Below are 16,892 nucleotides of genomic sequence, written 5' to 3'. Positions count from 1 at the left end.
TCATGCACTCCTTATGCAGCATTCTAGTTATTCATTTACATGTTCTCTCCCCAACTTTATTACATCTTTTACCTCTGTAAACAACTAGTGCCTAGCTCAGGGGAAACTCACCTAGTACACAGGTGTGTGGGTAGTATAGGGCTCTTTGACTTTTCTATGTCTTCTTGAGTCATGTTTAGTAATTTGTATCATTTAAGAGATTTGTCCATTTTGTCTAAGTATCAACAATTTTCAGACACCATTCGTAATAGTATTTTCTTATTACCCTACTGATGTCTTAGAATCTAATAGTGATGCCGCCTCTCTGTATTCCTGATGGTGATGATTTCTATCTTCTCCTTTTTCTAATCTAATCTATCTAGAAACATGTCAACTTCATTGTTCTTCAAGAACCAGCTTTCTGTTTAATTTTTTCTTTATTGTTTTCTTTACTTCTAAAAATATTGCATTAATTTCTCCCCTTCTATTATTATAAAATTCTTTCTTTTCTTAGTTTGCTTACTATGTTTTTCAAGCTTGTTCAAGGGGAAGCATATCCTATTTATTGTAGAACTTCTTTCTTTACCAATAAAAGAATTCAAAGCTAAAATTTTCCTCTGGATGCTAATATACTGCATTCCACAAATACTCAAAAATGCTTCCACTTTCACTCATTTCAAAATATTTTTAATTTCTTTTGTAATTTCTTCTTTGGATCATGGAGCATTTATATGTATGTGTTTTATTTCACAAAGAATTGAGTAAAAGCAAAAGTATCCTTTATGGGTTTCTGATTTTCTTTTTTTTTATTTAAAAAAGAGAACAAGAGGAGAGAAAGAGAAATGGACAGAGTTCTCCCATCCACTGGTTAGCTCTCCAAACTCCTGTAGCAGTGAGGGCTGGGCCAGGCAGAACCTAGGAACTGGGAGCTCCATCTGGGTCTCCACCATGAGCGGCAGGGACCCAAGCACTTGGGCCGTCCCCTGCTGCCTCCCAGGGTGCACTTTGGCAGGAAGCTGGAATTGGAAGCAGACGAGGACTCAAACCCAGGCCCTCTGGCGAGAAGCATCCAAGTGGCATCTTAGCTGTTGTGCCAGATGCCCACCCTGGACTTCATTGTAGTCAGAGAATATACTCTGTATGAGAGCGACCCCTTTAACATTTATTGGGATGTGTTTTGTGGCCTGGAATATGGTCTGTCTCGTGTAATGGTCAAGTTGGTTGCCAGCATTTTTCAAATCATCTATATATCCACAGTGATGATTTGTCTGCATGTTCTATCAGTTCCTGAGGATGGGGTTTTAAATTCTCTTCAGTCATAGTCTGTGAATTTGTTTCTTTTTGAGATCTTTGTCTCATGTGTTTGGAGTTCTTGAAATTAAATACATACATATTTGGGCCTGTTATATCACTTTTATAAATTAACATTTTTATTGGTGTGAAAGGCCCCTCTTCATTTCTGCCAAGCTTCTGGGTTCTGGATCTGCTTTGTTTAGTGCTGATACGCTCACTCCACTTTGAGTGTTATTTGCATGGTACATCTCTTCTCATCCTTTTCATTTTAACCTTAAATTTTTTAAAAATATTTACCTTGAAAACATCATATAATTACATCTTTTTCAATCCAACCTAACAATGTTTGTCAATTAATTGGCATTTTTAGACCAAATTACTTATTCCATTTTATTTCTGCTATTTGCCTATTACACATACCCCTTCAACTTGGGACCAGTTTTATGGGGTAGCAGATAAAGGTGCTGCCTGCAATGCTGGCATCCCATATGGGCACCAATTTGTATCCCAGCTGCTCCACTTCCGGCCCAGCTCCCTGAAGATAGCCTGGAAAGCAGCAAGTGTTTGAGCCCCTGCCGCCCACATGGGAGGCCCAGATGAAGCTCCTGGCTCCCGGCTTCAGCCTGGCCCAGCAGCCCTGGTTGGTGCAGCCATCTGAGAAGTAAACCAGCAAATGGAAGATCTTTCTCCCTGCGTCTCCCCTGCCCTACTCTCTATAATCTTTCAAATAAACAAATAAATCTTTAAAAATAAATTCTTGAATTTCCCATTCTTCTCCTATATTTCTATACATACTACAGTCCTTATAATATACCTTTTATTACTATTGCTTTAACATTCAAATATTCAATATTCAATATTTTCAAAACTTTTTAAGTGAGAACTAAAGGTAATTTGTACTCGCTCACGCATTTTCTGTGTCAGGGCTGTTTACTCCTTCCAGTTCCTCCATTGACAACATTGTCTGTCTGCCCACATGACTTGTCTTCACTTTCAGCTTGGAAGGACATTTTCCTGGACTTGCAATTTTATACTAACAGATTTTTTTCAGCACTTTGAAGATTTATTATGTTGTTTCTGACTTCCAAAATTTCAGATGAGAAGCCCTCAGTCATTGTTGTCTTTTTAACATATCTGTTTTCTCTGGCTGCTTTTAAGATTTTATCTTTATTTCTGTTCTTTACAATTTTATTAGGATGTGCCTTGATGTGGTTTTCTCTGTGTTTATCTTGTTTTTTGTTCAACAATCTTCTGGACTTGTGGTTTTTAGAAAGTTTTTATTTTTTTTTTTTTCAGTTTGGAAAATTTTCAGCCATTACGTCAAATTTTTTCCAAACCTTCTTTCTTGGATACAATTATACATATGTTAGATAATGCAATATTGTCTCAGCATTCACAGAGACTGTTCATTAAATTCAGTCTTTGGTTTCTCTGGGAATCAGTGAATATTTAAAATGCTATTTTTTGGTCACTTTGGTCCAGCACCTATGGTGCTTAGAAATTGCCATTCAAAACTAAGTTAAAAAGCTGAACATACTGGAGAAAAAAAATCAGCAGCTCTCCTTCTATGTTCAGAGAAGCAAACTCACAGGGCAAGCTGCTGCCCCAAACTTGGAGAGACAAACAGGTGAACACGCAGAGAATTGGGATGTGCCAGAGAGAAAACGTCTGTGGGAACCGGTGCCAGCCCCGGAGAACCTGCGCTGTGACTGACGGGTTGCTGGCGACTTGGTGCAGACAAGGCTCGGAGAGAAAACTGGGGAGTCTTGCCTCCAGCAGCTTGACTAGATCCTCACCGTGAACGGTGGGGAAAGCGCCAGTCAGGCCTCGGACAGCAGAGGGCAAAAGTGGCCATCCGGAAATTGCCCAGCGCGTGCTGCCCCCATACTAAACTATTGATTTCGGAGATTTTTCAGAGTCCAGGTGGCCTGGGGGGTGTTCCATACCCAGCAGCAGCCTCCTGTGTGGGGAGAAGGAAGGGCACAGCTCCAGTTGCTTCCAGCATCCTGGCCACCCTACGAGGAGAAGAAGCTGAGGAGCACTGGGGAAGATCCCAGTCCAGGCGAGCAGGGTCACTGAAGGACTGACATAACCTCCTTGTAGGACTGTAGAATACATCCCCGCCCTCCATACCTCACTCACACATTGCTGAAGGCCTTTGACTGCAGTGCCTTATACCAAGACATCATGTCTGGCTATCACCAGGCATACTGAAAGTCGTAAGCCACAGTTTGAGGAGACAGAGCAAGCATCAGAACCAGACTCACATATGAATGAGATGTTGGAATGATCAGAACAGGAATTTAGGGGCTGGTGCTGTGGCCTCACAGGTTAAAGCCCCAGCCTGCAGTGCCAGCATCCCATATGGGCGCTGGTTCTAGTCCTGGCTGCTCCTCTTCTGACCCAGCTTTCTGTTATGGCCTGGGAAAGCAGTAGAAGATGGCCCAAGTCCTTGGGACACTGTACCTGCCTGGGAGACCAAAAAGAAGCTCTTGGCTCCTGGCTTCAGATGGGCCCAGCTCCGGCCATTGTGGCCAACTGGGAAGTGAACCAGTGGATGGAAGACTTCTCACTCGTTCTCTCCCTCTCTCTCTCTCTCTCTCTCTCTCTCTCTCTCTGTCTCTCCTTCTCTCTCTGTGTAACTCTTTCAAATAAATAAATAAAACTATTTAAGGACTTGAGAATGATTTACAGTAATAAAAATGCTTTCTGGAAAAAAAAATGTCTTAGGGACAATTGGTCTGGTATATTAACTATGAACTTCAACCACACCAGAGCAGAGCTCTTCAGATTCATTTAAGAGGGATTCAGAAATTCAGGCAGCAACCTCAACGGTTGACATATTAATTTTTTTGCCTTAGTTACTCTCCTATTTCTCCAAAGTATTGATTCTGCTCCCATTAAGCTGTCAGCAAGTTCTACAGGTGTTTCTGTATTAGAAACTGGTCTCACATTAACTTTGACCACGGTCATTTCAAGTGGGCCCAGATGCTTGCTGGAGTCCTGGGACTCGGGCTCTTTTTCCAGACTCTGCTTTCTCACTTACCTGGATGACTGTCTTGGACCGCCTCTCGTTCCTCACATGCCCCAGCATCTCTCCCATCATCCTCAAGCTCAGCTGATTAATCTTTCCTCCACGTCCTGGAGACAATGGGAGAGTCAGAAGTTGGCCCCCCAGTCACAGCTCAGGCTGCCCTCACAGAATACCAGAGAGTGTGGCTTCAATGGTGGAAAGTTATTCTCTCACAGTTCTGCAAGCTGGAAGTCCAAGATCAAGTTGGCATGACGATTGCTTTCTTGTGAGGTCTCTCTTGCTGCCTTCTCACTGTGTCCTCATGTAGCCTTTCCCACTTTTGCGCACACACACACACACACATTGAGAGAGAGGGAGAGGGAAAGGGAGAGGGAGAGAGGCCTGATGTCTGTTTCTCTTCTTATAAGGATGCCACCCTGTTGGAGAAGGGACCCACCGTGTGACCTCACTTACCCGCAGTGGCCTCTCCAGAGGCCCTGTCTCCAAATAGAGTCACATTGTGCGTGAGAGCTTCAACACAGGCCTTTGTGTGCGACACGATTGGCTCTAGAACACACGGCTCAGCTGTAGTCAAGGACGTGTCTCCAGTAAATCCCTGACATTGTCTATTTTCCCTCCCTTCTGCTGAGCCTTCCCCATAAGCCTGGAAACATGTTATTAGCTCTCATTTTCCCAAAACAAATCAGCCTTCAGCCGATAGCAATCCCGCCTCCCCTGACTTCCGTCCCACTTCTCTCCTTTCCTGTGTAACAGTTCTGAACAATCGTCTGTGCTCCCTCCATGGCCTTTCCTCTCCTCTCTTGAACCTCCTCTAATCCAGCTTTCATCCCACCTACGACACTGGAATGTGGGTTTTTGTTTTTTTTTTTTTAAGATTTATTTATTTATTTGAAAGTCAGAGTTACACAGAGAGGAGAGGCAGAGAGAGTGAGAGACAGGGAGGTCTTCCATCCGCTGGTTCACTCCCCAGATGGCTGCCAACGGCCAGAGCTGCGCTGATCGGAAGCCAGGAGTTTCTTCTGGGTCTCTCACGCGGGTGCAAGGGACCAAGGACTTGGGCCATCTTCTGCTTTCCCAGGCCATAGCAGAGAGCTGGATTGGAACTGGAGCAGCCAGGTCTCGAACTGGCACCCACATGGGATGCCAGCACTTCAGGCCAGGGCGTTAACCCAGTGTGCCACAGTGCTGGCCCCCAGAATGTGTTTTGTTGTTATTGTTGTTGTTTTTTAATTTATTTGACAAGTAGAGTTATAGACAGTGAGAGAGAAAGACAGAGAGAAAGGTCTTCCTTCTGTTGATTCACCCCCTAAATGGCCGCTACGGCTGGCGAGCTGCGCCGATCCGAAGCCAGGAGCCAGGTGCCTCCTCCTGGTCTCCCATGTGGGTGCAGGGGCCCAAGCACGTGGGCCAATCTCCACTGCCCTCCCAGGCCACAGCAGAGAGCTGAACTGGAAGAGGAGCAACCAGGACTAGAACCCAGCACCCATATGGGATGCCAGCGCCGCAGGTGGAGGATTAACCAAGTGAGCCATGGCACCAGCCCCAGAATGTGTTTTATCCATAGAACCAGTGATCTCTATGAGATCATTTATGAAATTACTTTATCTGACCTCTCTACAGCATTTGACACAGGTGACGAGACCGCACAACGTTGGCTTCTCTGCTGCAGGATTCCATGTTATCCTGAATCCTCATCTCTTTGGTTCTTACTCCTGTATGCTCTCCTCCTTCCTTTCGTTATCTTAACATTTGCAGGCCCAAAGGGCTAAGAATTCTTAGACTTCCTTTTTCCAAAACATTCACTCCCTATCTTGAGTTCTCCACCAGTAGTATGTTTTTGTCCACCATGTATATACTGTTGACTTCTGAATGTATACTTCTCACCTCTCCCATTAAACTCAAGACTTGAATACCTAAGTATTACTTCAACACTAAATGTCTACAGGCATCTCCAAGTTTAATCTGTGCACAACAGATCTCATCTTCTTCCCTCCAAAGCCTAGTCTACCCATGCTTTTCCCATGTCAAGTACAACCTCATGCTTCTAGTTGCATAGGATAAAAATCTTGAAGTTGGGGCTGGTGTTGTGACACAGAGGAAGATGGCTCAAATCCTTGGGCCCCTGCACCCATGTGACAGACCTGGATGAAGCTCCTGGGTCCTGGCTTTGGCCTGGCCCAGCCCCTGCCATAGTGGCCATTTGGGGAGTGAACCAGCAGATACAAGATTCTCTCTCTCTCTCTCTCTCTCTCTCTCTCCCTCTCTCCCTCTCTCCCTCTCTCCCTCTCCCTCCCTCTCCCTCTCCCTCTCCCTCTCCCTCTCCCTCTCCCTCTCCCTCTTTCTCTCTGTAACTATGCATTTCAAATAAGTAAGTACAATTTTTTAAAAGGCACAGAGAGAGAGAAAGAAATCTTCCATCCTGCTGGTTCATTCCCCAGATGGCCTCAACAGCCAGGGCTGGGCCAGGCTGAAACCAGGAGCTTCATCTGGGTCTCCATGTGGGAGCAGGGGCCCAGGTACTTGGGATATCTTCTGCTGCTTTCTCAGGTGTACCAGCAGGGAGCTGGATCAGAAGTGGAGCTGCCACAACTCAAACGGGCACCCATTTGGGATGCTGGCACAGCGGGCTGCTACTAAACCTGCTACACGACACTGGCCCCATAAACAAACCTTAAAATAAAAAAACCTTGAAATCACCCTTGACTCATTGCTTCCTGTTATGTGGCATATCCCATTGTTCTACTGTAAATTTTCCTCTGAACCTGACCTCTTCATACCACCTCTTCTGTTCCATCCTGGATTATTTGCAGTGCCCTCCAACAGGCTTCTTTGCTTGAGTCTTGCTCCAAACAAAAACGAGAATCATCTTATTAACCCTTAAGTGAAATTAAGTATTTCTCCTTTACTGGAAACCCTTCAGTGACTCTCCATCTTGTCTATGTTAAAAGGCAAATTCTAGGGCAGGTGCTGACCTAGCAGGTGAGATGCCACTTATGGTGCCTGTGTCCCGTATTGGCGCGCCAGGGTGCAAATCCTAGCTTCACTCCTGACTCCAGCTTCCTACTACGGCACAGGCTGGGAAGCAGCAGGTGATGTCTCGAGTAATTGGGTTCCTGCCACCACATGGGGGACCTGAGTGTTGAATTCCCTGCTTCTGGCTTCAGCTTGGCCTAGACCTGTCTGTTGTGGGCATGCGGGGAGTGAACTAGTGAGTGAGGGATTCTTCCTCTGTCACTGTCTCTCCACCTCTAAAATACGCAAATCAATAAGCTGTAAAAGCCAGTGTCCTAACAATTACATACAATGCCATGCAGGCGTGGCCGCTTGCTCTCGCTTGCCTTTTCCAAGGGAGACGTTGCTCACCGATCCAACCACGCTGGCCTGCTCCCTGCATCCAGCCCATGCTGTGTGTGCCCCTGCCTCAGCGCCTGTGCTCTGGGCCCTCCTCCTGCCTCCCAGAATGCTCTTCCCACAGTGTGCACCCTGGCTCCCTCATCTCCTGCAAGTTTTTGCTGAGGTGTCACCTCTCAAGGAAGTCTTCCCCAGCTGCCCTATTTTTAAAATTATAAAAATTTTATAATTTCACCCACCATCACATCTCATTTCCCTTTCCTGCTTTTTCTTTCTCCGTGGCACTTGCGCCATCTAAAGTGCTATTTTTAAAAGTTATTTTGTTTACTCTGCAGGAGAGATGTTCCATAAAGGTCAGGAGGGAGTCTTGTCTGCTTTGTTCACTGCTGTAGTCCTGGGGATGAATGAATGGACACTCGGTTGGAGGAGAGTTTATGTGTTTGTGAGCTTTGAGGACTGGCTAGCCACACTCGCATGCAAAGCGATTGCCACTGAGACACAGGGTTCTTGCACTAACTCTCATCTCTGGCTGCAGCTTTTTAGGGAAAAGTAACTTAATCTTTATGACACTAAATTAATTTTTAACTTTTCTAGAGGGTAAATATTTTTAAAGCACTTAGGATAGTGCCTAGAACATGGTAAAAGCTCTGTAAGTATTTATTAAAGAAGCAGCAAGTACTTTTTCAAGCATTTTGTGATAAATAACTCTGACAGAATGTGAACCAAGACCAGTAGACCTCAAGAGGCTCAACGTGGCCCTGACCTATACTGGAGAGTGGCTATTGTCTGTATAGAGCTGGAACAGAGTCTGACAGAGTCACAGGCCCTCTCTACTCTGGAGGATAAACAAAAAACAAGACCCTGTGTGCACGATGGGATTATACTAAGAGATTTAGGGGGTAAATTACTTTTGAACAGAAGTTCAAGGAATTCCTTTTGAGTGGAAGTCCATAAAGCATACGGTTAGGGAAGGGTGGCTTCAGAGGTATCAGCTGAGGCAATGGGAAGGAAAGGAGCTTGTGTTAGGTGAATATTTCTTTGTGCACTAAGCCCTACATTAAATGTCAGGTACCTTCTAGAATCTCACAATCCAGTGGTGGGGGTGGGGGTGGGGGCGAGGAGAGAGGAGTTAACCAGCAATGACCAGTTTAGCCGTGGTGCTATGAGAAAGATGTGCCCAGGGCGTGTTGAAAGCACAGAATCGCTTCCTCATCCCAGGAATGATTTCAGAGTAAAGAAATCATTTGCTACCAGTTAAACACAGTGGACAGAACTCACCTGTTTATCTCCATTCCTTGAGGAAATCCCATCACAATGGATGTAAAATATTGAAAAAGACAAGAACCAGTGCTTTTTAACCTTGGCTGAATATTAAGATTAGCTGCAGAAATTTTTTTTAAATCCCAGAACCTATGCTATGTCCCAGTTGAATTAAATCAGAGCCTGTAGAAGATGGGACCCAGGCATGGGTACTTGTATACTACAGTTTCCGCCAAGAGAACAGGAAGGGAGACAGCAGTGCACGTAAGAAATGAACAGCACTGGAGAGTTGGAGAAAGGGCTGACCCTGAAATGGACTTTGCAGAGCTGAGAATAGAAAATCAAATGGCAAGATGGTTCCTGTTGACGGATTTCAAAAAGGCTTCAGGGGTCAGAGGCACTGCTGTGGGGTAGCTGGAGTCCAGGATTGGTCAGAAATCTGTATAAGGGGCATCAGATGACTGAGACTCGCTCCTGTGATGGCCATGGCCCCATCCCTGGCTTTCCGAGGGCCCCACCCAAGTATGGTTGAGAGCAAGAGACCAAGAGTGAAGCCAGGCTTGTGTGAGGCTGGCTGCCCTGAGCATCGGCAGCCAGATCTGTGCTGTTCGGCAGAGCCTGGGCGGGTGCAGTGCTGGGGAGGAAACTGGCCCACGAGGAAGGCCAGTCAGTCATTGGCCCCTGCACTGGTGAACTGGCCCACGAGGAAGGCCAGTCAGTCGTTGGCCCCTGCGCTGGTGAACTGGCCCACGAGGAAGGCCAGTCAGTCGTTGGCCCCTGCGCTGGTGAACTGGCCCACGTGGAAGGCCAGTCAGTTGTTGCCCCTGCAGTGGTGTCTGCCTGTGCCAAGCTTGTAAGCACCAGGTTCTTCTAGTCACTCCAGAGGGACTCACTTGAAATAAGAAAGACAACCAAAGATCAGCAGACTTTTGAGGAGAGCACTTGATGTGAAAGGCATGTCAAAACAGGCTGGCAAAAGTAAACCGATAGAGAACTCAGAAAAAACTGTGTCGCAAGCAGCAAAGATAGACAGATGGATAGCTGTAGACAGATAGCTAGATGGGAGGTGAGATTAATAGCACCAGCAGGAGCTGGGAACGCGTGTGAGGCCTTCCACCATGGGCCGTAGCGGATGCGGCGCCCGCGTGGCTGAGTCCTGGCTCCGTCACCTCCTCCCTGTGTGATGCTTAACCTCTCTGTGCCTCCATTCCCTCGTCTGTACAAGGGCGATGAGGAAGCTGGTGATGCTAGAGAATAAGAAAGAATTCCTGGAAATGACAAATATGATGGCAGAATTCTTTAAAAATCCAATAGAAAGTGTTAAAGTAAAAGTTGGGGAAACTCTAAGAAAAATTAAAAGCAGAAAATAAGAACAGAAAAACATGATTTCCCTGAGAGTTATAACAGTTGAGTTGGAAGAGAAAACAGAGACAGAGATAGGGACAGAGACTGGGGCAAGGGAAGGGAAGGAGGAGGGGAGGGGAGGGGAGAGGAGAGGGGAGGGGAGAGAGGAGGGGAGGGAGGGGGGAGAGGGAGGAGGGAGGGGAAGAGAGAGAAGAGGAAAAAGCAGAGGAAGCCTTGAGAGTCCTGAGCAGAGCCTTTCCCAGAAATGAAAGACACAGCTCAGGTTGCAAGGCCTCCTCGCAGCCTTCGTGCTGGGTGGGGGAAGGGCCGAGTCTCGGGCTTGTCGCTGTGACATTTCTGAGCACGGACTGAGGGGAAAGTGAAGCTCCTGTGCTTCCAGAGCAGAAAGCAGGTCACAAACAAAGGGCGGCACTTGAGTGGCAGAGGAGCTAATCAAGTTCTAAGCAAGGTGGACTGATGCTGGAAAGGCTGCCCTTGTTCCTTGACACAGAAGTCCTTTGATTTAGACATATTTGTCACTTCAAAAAAAAAATAGCTCTTGTAGAGAGTGGGGGCTCAACTCTGCTAAGTGAATGTCAAAAAAGCTCATGTCTGCCTTTGTCCAGAGCTTCTGGTTCTTTTATTTTTAAGCTAAGGTGAAAGAGTGTTCCATGTACCCTCTTTCCCTCCCCCTCCGGTTCCCTCCCCTCCTTTCCTCTCCCGCTCCTCTGTTCTCGCCTTCCCTGACTTTACCTTCCGAGCCTTCACACTTCTGCTGTGTCTATTTCTGTCTCTCCTCTTCCTTTTCTCTTTCTCTCCACAGAAGTCTTGTGTTGGTCTAATAATTGGCAGGAGAGGTTTTTTTAAGCTTTTTAAGTGATGAGTAGTTGGCTTTAGATCAAAGACAAGCCCTGTGGTTTTCTGGCTGTCCCAGAAGGGCGGTGCGGCTGGCAGGTGTCCCAGCCGCCTGGTGATAGGCATGTGGAAGAGACACCAAGCTCACAGGTCACTGTGTGTGCTCATGCATGTGTTTTTCAGGCCAACAGCAGGCTGAAGCAGATCGAGAAGGAGTACACTCAGAAGCTGGCCAAATCTTCACAGGTAAGCAACATTAAAAGAAACCAAATAAAGTCAAATCAAAAGTAAAGCTGAAATAAAACTACACACAAAGGCCTTTGTTCTTTAGACCTAACCTTAATTCTGCCCAACTTTTCATGGAGTACTATCTCATTTTTGATGAGTATGTAAATAAGCTATGATTACCATATGTCAGTCCTATTAAAAATCTTTAAATTAAGCACATTGAGCCATTTTACCCAACACACACACACAAAGATAGACACACACGCACTCAGATGTGGTAAAACCTGTCTGTGCACTTGAACAAGCCCAGGCTGAGGCACATTTCACAAGGGCAGGATACTCACACCTACATTTGTGATGTGAGCAGTCTGATACCATCTGTACCTTTTTGCAATATTCCATTTCACTGCAACCTAAAGGGCACTTAGCAACAAAATTCAAAATGGCAAATAATTCTAGGTTCAATCAGCAGCTCAAATGGTGACTCTTCTCAGGAAAAGAGAACAGCAAGTTCCTACATCCGTGTCTGGCTCTGTGTTATTACAATGGTAGTTTCACTCCAAGAAAGGCCAGTGATTGAATGCTTCTCCACTTGAACTATGATGTTCAGAGGACTTTTTCTGCATGAGTTGTCATAATGTTGTCCAACGGTATCATTCAGGGAATCTTAAGCATTCCTTAGTTGTATGAGTGATTCTGGAACAAACAGATACTCCTTATCTTCATTTTACAGCTGGATAAATGAAGCCATTTGGTTTCAAGAGCATCCTGTCTAAGGACTACAAGCCAGCTCAGCTGAGTATCTTTACTGTGATAGTAAACGGGAAGTCACGCACATTTTATGAGTTACCACGTAGTAGCAGAACAACAACACAAGCGAAACAATAATTTTCAACCTTCGGAAGGCACTAACCATATTGATTCATTCAGTCCTCATTCACAATAACTCTGGAACCAGGAAGGATTTTTTGGCCTCATTTTGTCAGTTGAGAAAATGGGAACTGAGATCACATTACACAATTTGCTGATTGACTAAGCCAGCATCTACCCAGGATCTGACTTCAAAGTGGAAGTTTTGAACCTTGATACTACTGGCTTGGCCCAGTCCCTTATATTTATCATCATCATCATTGTCATCATTACTACTACTTGAAGAGAGAAACAGATAGAGATCTTCCATCCCCAGATCACCCCATAAAACAACCAGAGCTGTTGTCCCAGGCTGAAGCCAGGAGTGTGGAATTCAATCTAGGTCTCTTGTTGGTGGCCGAGGCTCACCCACTTGAGCCATCACCTGCTGCCTGCCTCCTAGAGTGGACATTAGCAGGAAGCTGGAGTCAGTAGTGAGCCCAAGCACTCCACCATGGAATGCAGGGATCCTAAGTGCACCTTATGCTGCAACACATGCCTGCCCCTCCCTTACGTTTTTAATATGGCCAAACTTTGGTGCTAGCTGTTGTGAAATGTCTTCAATCCTGCAATTTCTAAAATGTGCATGTTATATAATTCTTATCCTATTAGGAAAGCAGAAAGTCTTTGTCTAAATGACGGATCATAGGGTTTGTGTATGAAATGGGGATTATGCCTTGATTGCCATCATTCAAGCCCTTCCTTGAGGAAGGAACATGGGGAAATATTATTTTTAATCCACTGAAAAGGAGTCTTATAATCAAAAGAAATCATATTACTCCAAAAACTAACTCTTAGACCAAATCATGAAAAGCCCCTAGCTGGCACAGCTTACGTCCTGCTTGTTTAGCTGTCTGTTAAATAAGGGGAGAGGGGGTGGGGGACTGACAGTGAGATTTAAGATTGCTAATAAAAACACTTAAATAATGAGAGTGTAAACATGAGTATTTATCTAAAGGAATGTATGAAGAAGCCCGATTAGGTGACACTAGAGTAAATTAAAGGTGAATTAGTGTGGAGGAAGGCCCAAACTTTGGAGCCCTGGATTTGAAAACTGTGACCTTGAACAAGTTACTGGCCCTCTTTGGAATTTCGTTTCTTCATTTGTCAGGTGAGAGAGTGGCACTTGCCTCACAGGAAACAGTTTTACCTGTTGAGCAAAGCAGTGCTAATAATGCATTTAGCAGGGTGCCTCATTACACACCCGAGGTTTTCATAAAGCCCCAGTGTACAGTCCAAAATGGCAATGGAGGAAGACAGGAGGGAGAGAAGAATGAAAAAGACTGGAAAAGGTTTCCTGGGTGATCAGGAATTGACAAAATCTCCCTGCAGAATTTGGAGAGGCCTGGGGTTGCTAACTATTTTCTGAAGTAGAACCAGGAAGGAGGAAGGGAAGGAAGAAAAGCCAACCAGGAACAGCGATCATATCCTGTAGCCGTTGTCCTACTGTGGAAGGGCAGTGTGACACAAACCAGAGAACAGTGGAGAGCCCCTCCTCCCCTGAAAGGCGGGCTCTGCCCTGACACTGACAGCATCTTGTCTGCCCATCTCTACGTAACGACAGATACATGCACATAACGTCTACGTATGTATGTCTGTGATCTGGCATTTGAGGAGCAGTGGTCTACGGTGCCAGTCAGCCCAGAGCCATGGGTTGACTTTTTCTGTTTCCAAGTGACAGTTTGCTGCAGTCTCTAACTCCTGTCTCACCAAGCTGATAAGAATGTTGGAAGCAAAATTGTTTAATTTTGATTATCAAGTTTTTAAAAATACCTCTATCGAATTAAAAAAGAAAAAATAATAAAATGCATGCACAAACCCACTGGTATCCAGGAAAGATTCAAGTGAAATTTGGAAAACATTTTAAATATTGTCATTCTTTAAGGGAAGCTCCTTAATCTGTAAGACTAAATCAAGCTCCTGGGACCTAGTAGACCTTGTACACTAACCATTGGTGCATCTGAGAGCTGTGTCCCCTTCTCACATCCTCAGTATTCACCATGAAGGTGTGTTTGCATCGTGCCCCCAAATAGCATTTCTATCAGAATAACATACTTGTTCCTTTCTGTCTGAAGCTTATGTATTAATATCACCTTTTCAATTTAAATGCAGTTTTTCCCACTGGTCATTTCTCAAAGAAAGGTGTTGCCAGTCTGCAGAAATATCCACAGGTGGAGTGTGGAGGCCAAAGCTGGATGCCAGCTGAGCCTACCCATTGCCAAGGTGCTGGCTCCCTGCTGCCCCGTGTAAGCCGCCCAGTGTCCAGTGCAGACGAGTGCCTGGATGTTTGCCACGTGTCCCACCTGCTCCCAACTTCACGCCCTCGCCAGGGCACCACCCAGCATGCGGAGGGCGTCCAGGAGCCGTCCTTGCCCTTGTTTCATGAGGAGCTGCGGAGTTCACCTAACCTTCCCAAGTGTTGCTTATCTTACCGATTGTGTTTTTTTAAAGTTTTATAAAAATCTCAAACTGCAGGATGGAAATTTGGTGCAGCGGTTTAGACACTGTAGGAATGCCTGGTGTCAAATCCTAGATCCATTTCTAATTCCAGCTTCCTGCTCATGGCCATGGTGTGAGGCAGCAGTGATTTCTCAAGTACTCGGGGCCCTGACACCCACCTGGAAACTTGGATTGAGGGTGGGGCTCCTGGCTTCAGGATGGCCCAACTTTAGCTGTTGTGGGCATTTGGCAGAGTGAACCAGTGAATGGAAGATTCAAATAGATACATAAAAATTATACAGACTCAAACTGCACTGCCATCTGAAAAACAGTAGAATGAGTTGAAGGTAAACTGTTAACTTCTATTTAGAATCCTGTTAATTTTAAGACTTTAAATAAGACCACTAACAGGTATGCAATGCATTAATGGCTTAACAGTTATTATAAATACTATAGCTTTCATGGGTTAGATTGTGGACAGCACCAGACCAAAAGAGCTTTCCTTTTGTTTCTCAAAGTGTTAATTTAATTTTATTTTTTAAAGATGTATTTACTTTACTTGAATGTCAGAGTTACACAGAGAGAGAAGAAGAGAGAGAGAGAGAGACAGAGAGGTCCCGTATACTCCCCAGCTGGCTGCAATGGCTAGAGCTGCGCCTATCCGAAACCAGGAGCTAGGACCCAGGATCTTCCTCTGGGTCTTCCCACTCTGGTGCAAGGGCCCAACATCTAGGGCCATCTTCTACTGCTTTCCCAAGCCATAGCAGAGAGCTGGATCAGAAGTGGAGTAGCCAGGTCTCGAACCAGCACCCATATGGGATACCAGCACTGCAGGCGGCGGCTTTACCCACTACGCCACAGCGCCAGCCCTTCAAAGTGTTAATTTTAATATCTGCATGAAATGATGTGATCCACTTCTTTCTCTGAAGCTAATACAGGGTAAACAGTTTAACGGTGGCATTTTGTTTTATGGTTTTTAATTACGATTCACTCAAATGTGGAAGATTTTGGTTATGATTGTGTATATTAGCTACCATTTTTCTCAGAAACTTTACATTATTGCTCTAATAAAAGAATAAGTTATCTCATGATAAATTGCCAGGTAGTGATTTTTTTCTTATATATCATGATTACTGTTGAACTACTTAAAGATTTATTGAGTGCCAGTTATATGCACCAGGCTAAGGTGAAAACAGTCCATTCTCTTATATTCTAGTTCTGCAAACAATAAACATGAAGGCTCAGTCTTGGCTCTTTACCTAAAGCATGTCAATCAGATTATTATGACTGCTTCTCAATTTTAGACATTAAATCCTGCTTTTAAAAATTTCCCATACTGTAGCTACCGTTCTATATCCAAGTTCGCTATCAGTCTAGTGGCCAGTTTGTCTGTTTGTCCATTTGCCTAGCTAAGGCATTTCGCCTGAGAAGTCTTGACATTCTCTCCTGTGTATCACCTTCATGGGTTTAAATAACAGCTTTCCAAAGATAATCTCATTATTTCCCCCAAAGGGATCTCATTATTCCCACCAAGAATGTAAGGTTTCATTTTCCATGCAAAAGCAAGCATGCCGTCCTCAAAACATTCTGGACTTCACTCGTCCCTTCCAAAACCTGCACTTATTCATTCCTCTTTGATGTATTCCTGTCTTGAATCTTCTGAAAATGAGAGATGTCCTTGTTTCACATCCTTGTGGTCACTTGAAATAACCCAAAATATTTTTATCTTCAGTCTTTGGTCAGTTAAGCGAACTTCAGTCTTAGTAGTTTTTTGAAGATTTATTTATGTGAAAGGCAGAGTTACAGAGAGAGAGGGAGAGACAGAGACAGAGAGAAAGAGAGATCTTCCACCAGCTAGTTCATTCCCTAAATGGCCACAGTGCCAGCGCTGGGCCAAACTAGAGCCAGGAGCCAGGAGCTTCTTCCAGGTCTCCCACATGGGTGCAGAGGTCCAAGCACTTGGGCCATCCTCTGCTGTTTCCTCAGATGTATTAGCAGGGAGCTGGATCAGAAGTGAGCAGCTGGGACTCGAACTGGTGCCCACATAGGATAATGGCACCATGGGTGGTGGTTTAATCAGCTACACCACAGTGCCAGGCCCCAAGTCTTAGCATCTTTTTTAAAGAAAAAAAAATAGGGGGCTGGTGCTATGGCATAGTGGGTTAAGCCACCACCTGCAGTGCTGGCATCTCATGGGCTC

The 16,892-nt window shown here is 45.1% G+C and overlaps 1 protein-coding gene across 6 annotated transcripts in view; it reads left to right on the top strand.

Moving 5' to 3' along the window:
* CEP112 (centrosomal protein 112) overlaps positions 1–16,892 on the top strand; it is a 516,630-nt gene that overhangs the window by 394,317 nt on the left and 105,421 nt on the right. For all 6 annotated transcript variants that reach the window (XM_062174820.1, XM_062174816.1, XM_062174818.1 and 3 more), the window contains one exon: positions 11,300–11,362. In XM_062174820.1, the coding sequence (XP_062030804.1) occupies positions 11,300–11,362 (63 nt within the window). The remainder of the gene's footprint in view (positions 1–11,299; positions 11,363–16,892) is intronic.

Source organism: Lepus europaeus, chromosome 18 (assembly GCF_033115175.1).
Source record: "Lepus europaeus isolate LE1 chromosome 18, mLepTim1.pri, whole genome shotgun sequence".
In the NCBI taxonomy this organism is placed as follows: domain Eukaryota; kingdom Metazoa; phylum Chordata; class Mammalia; order Lagomorpha; family Leporidae; genus Lepus; species Lepus europaeus.
Note: the sequence above shows the minus strand (reverse complement) of the source record. Positions and strands in the feature narration are given on the sequence as shown.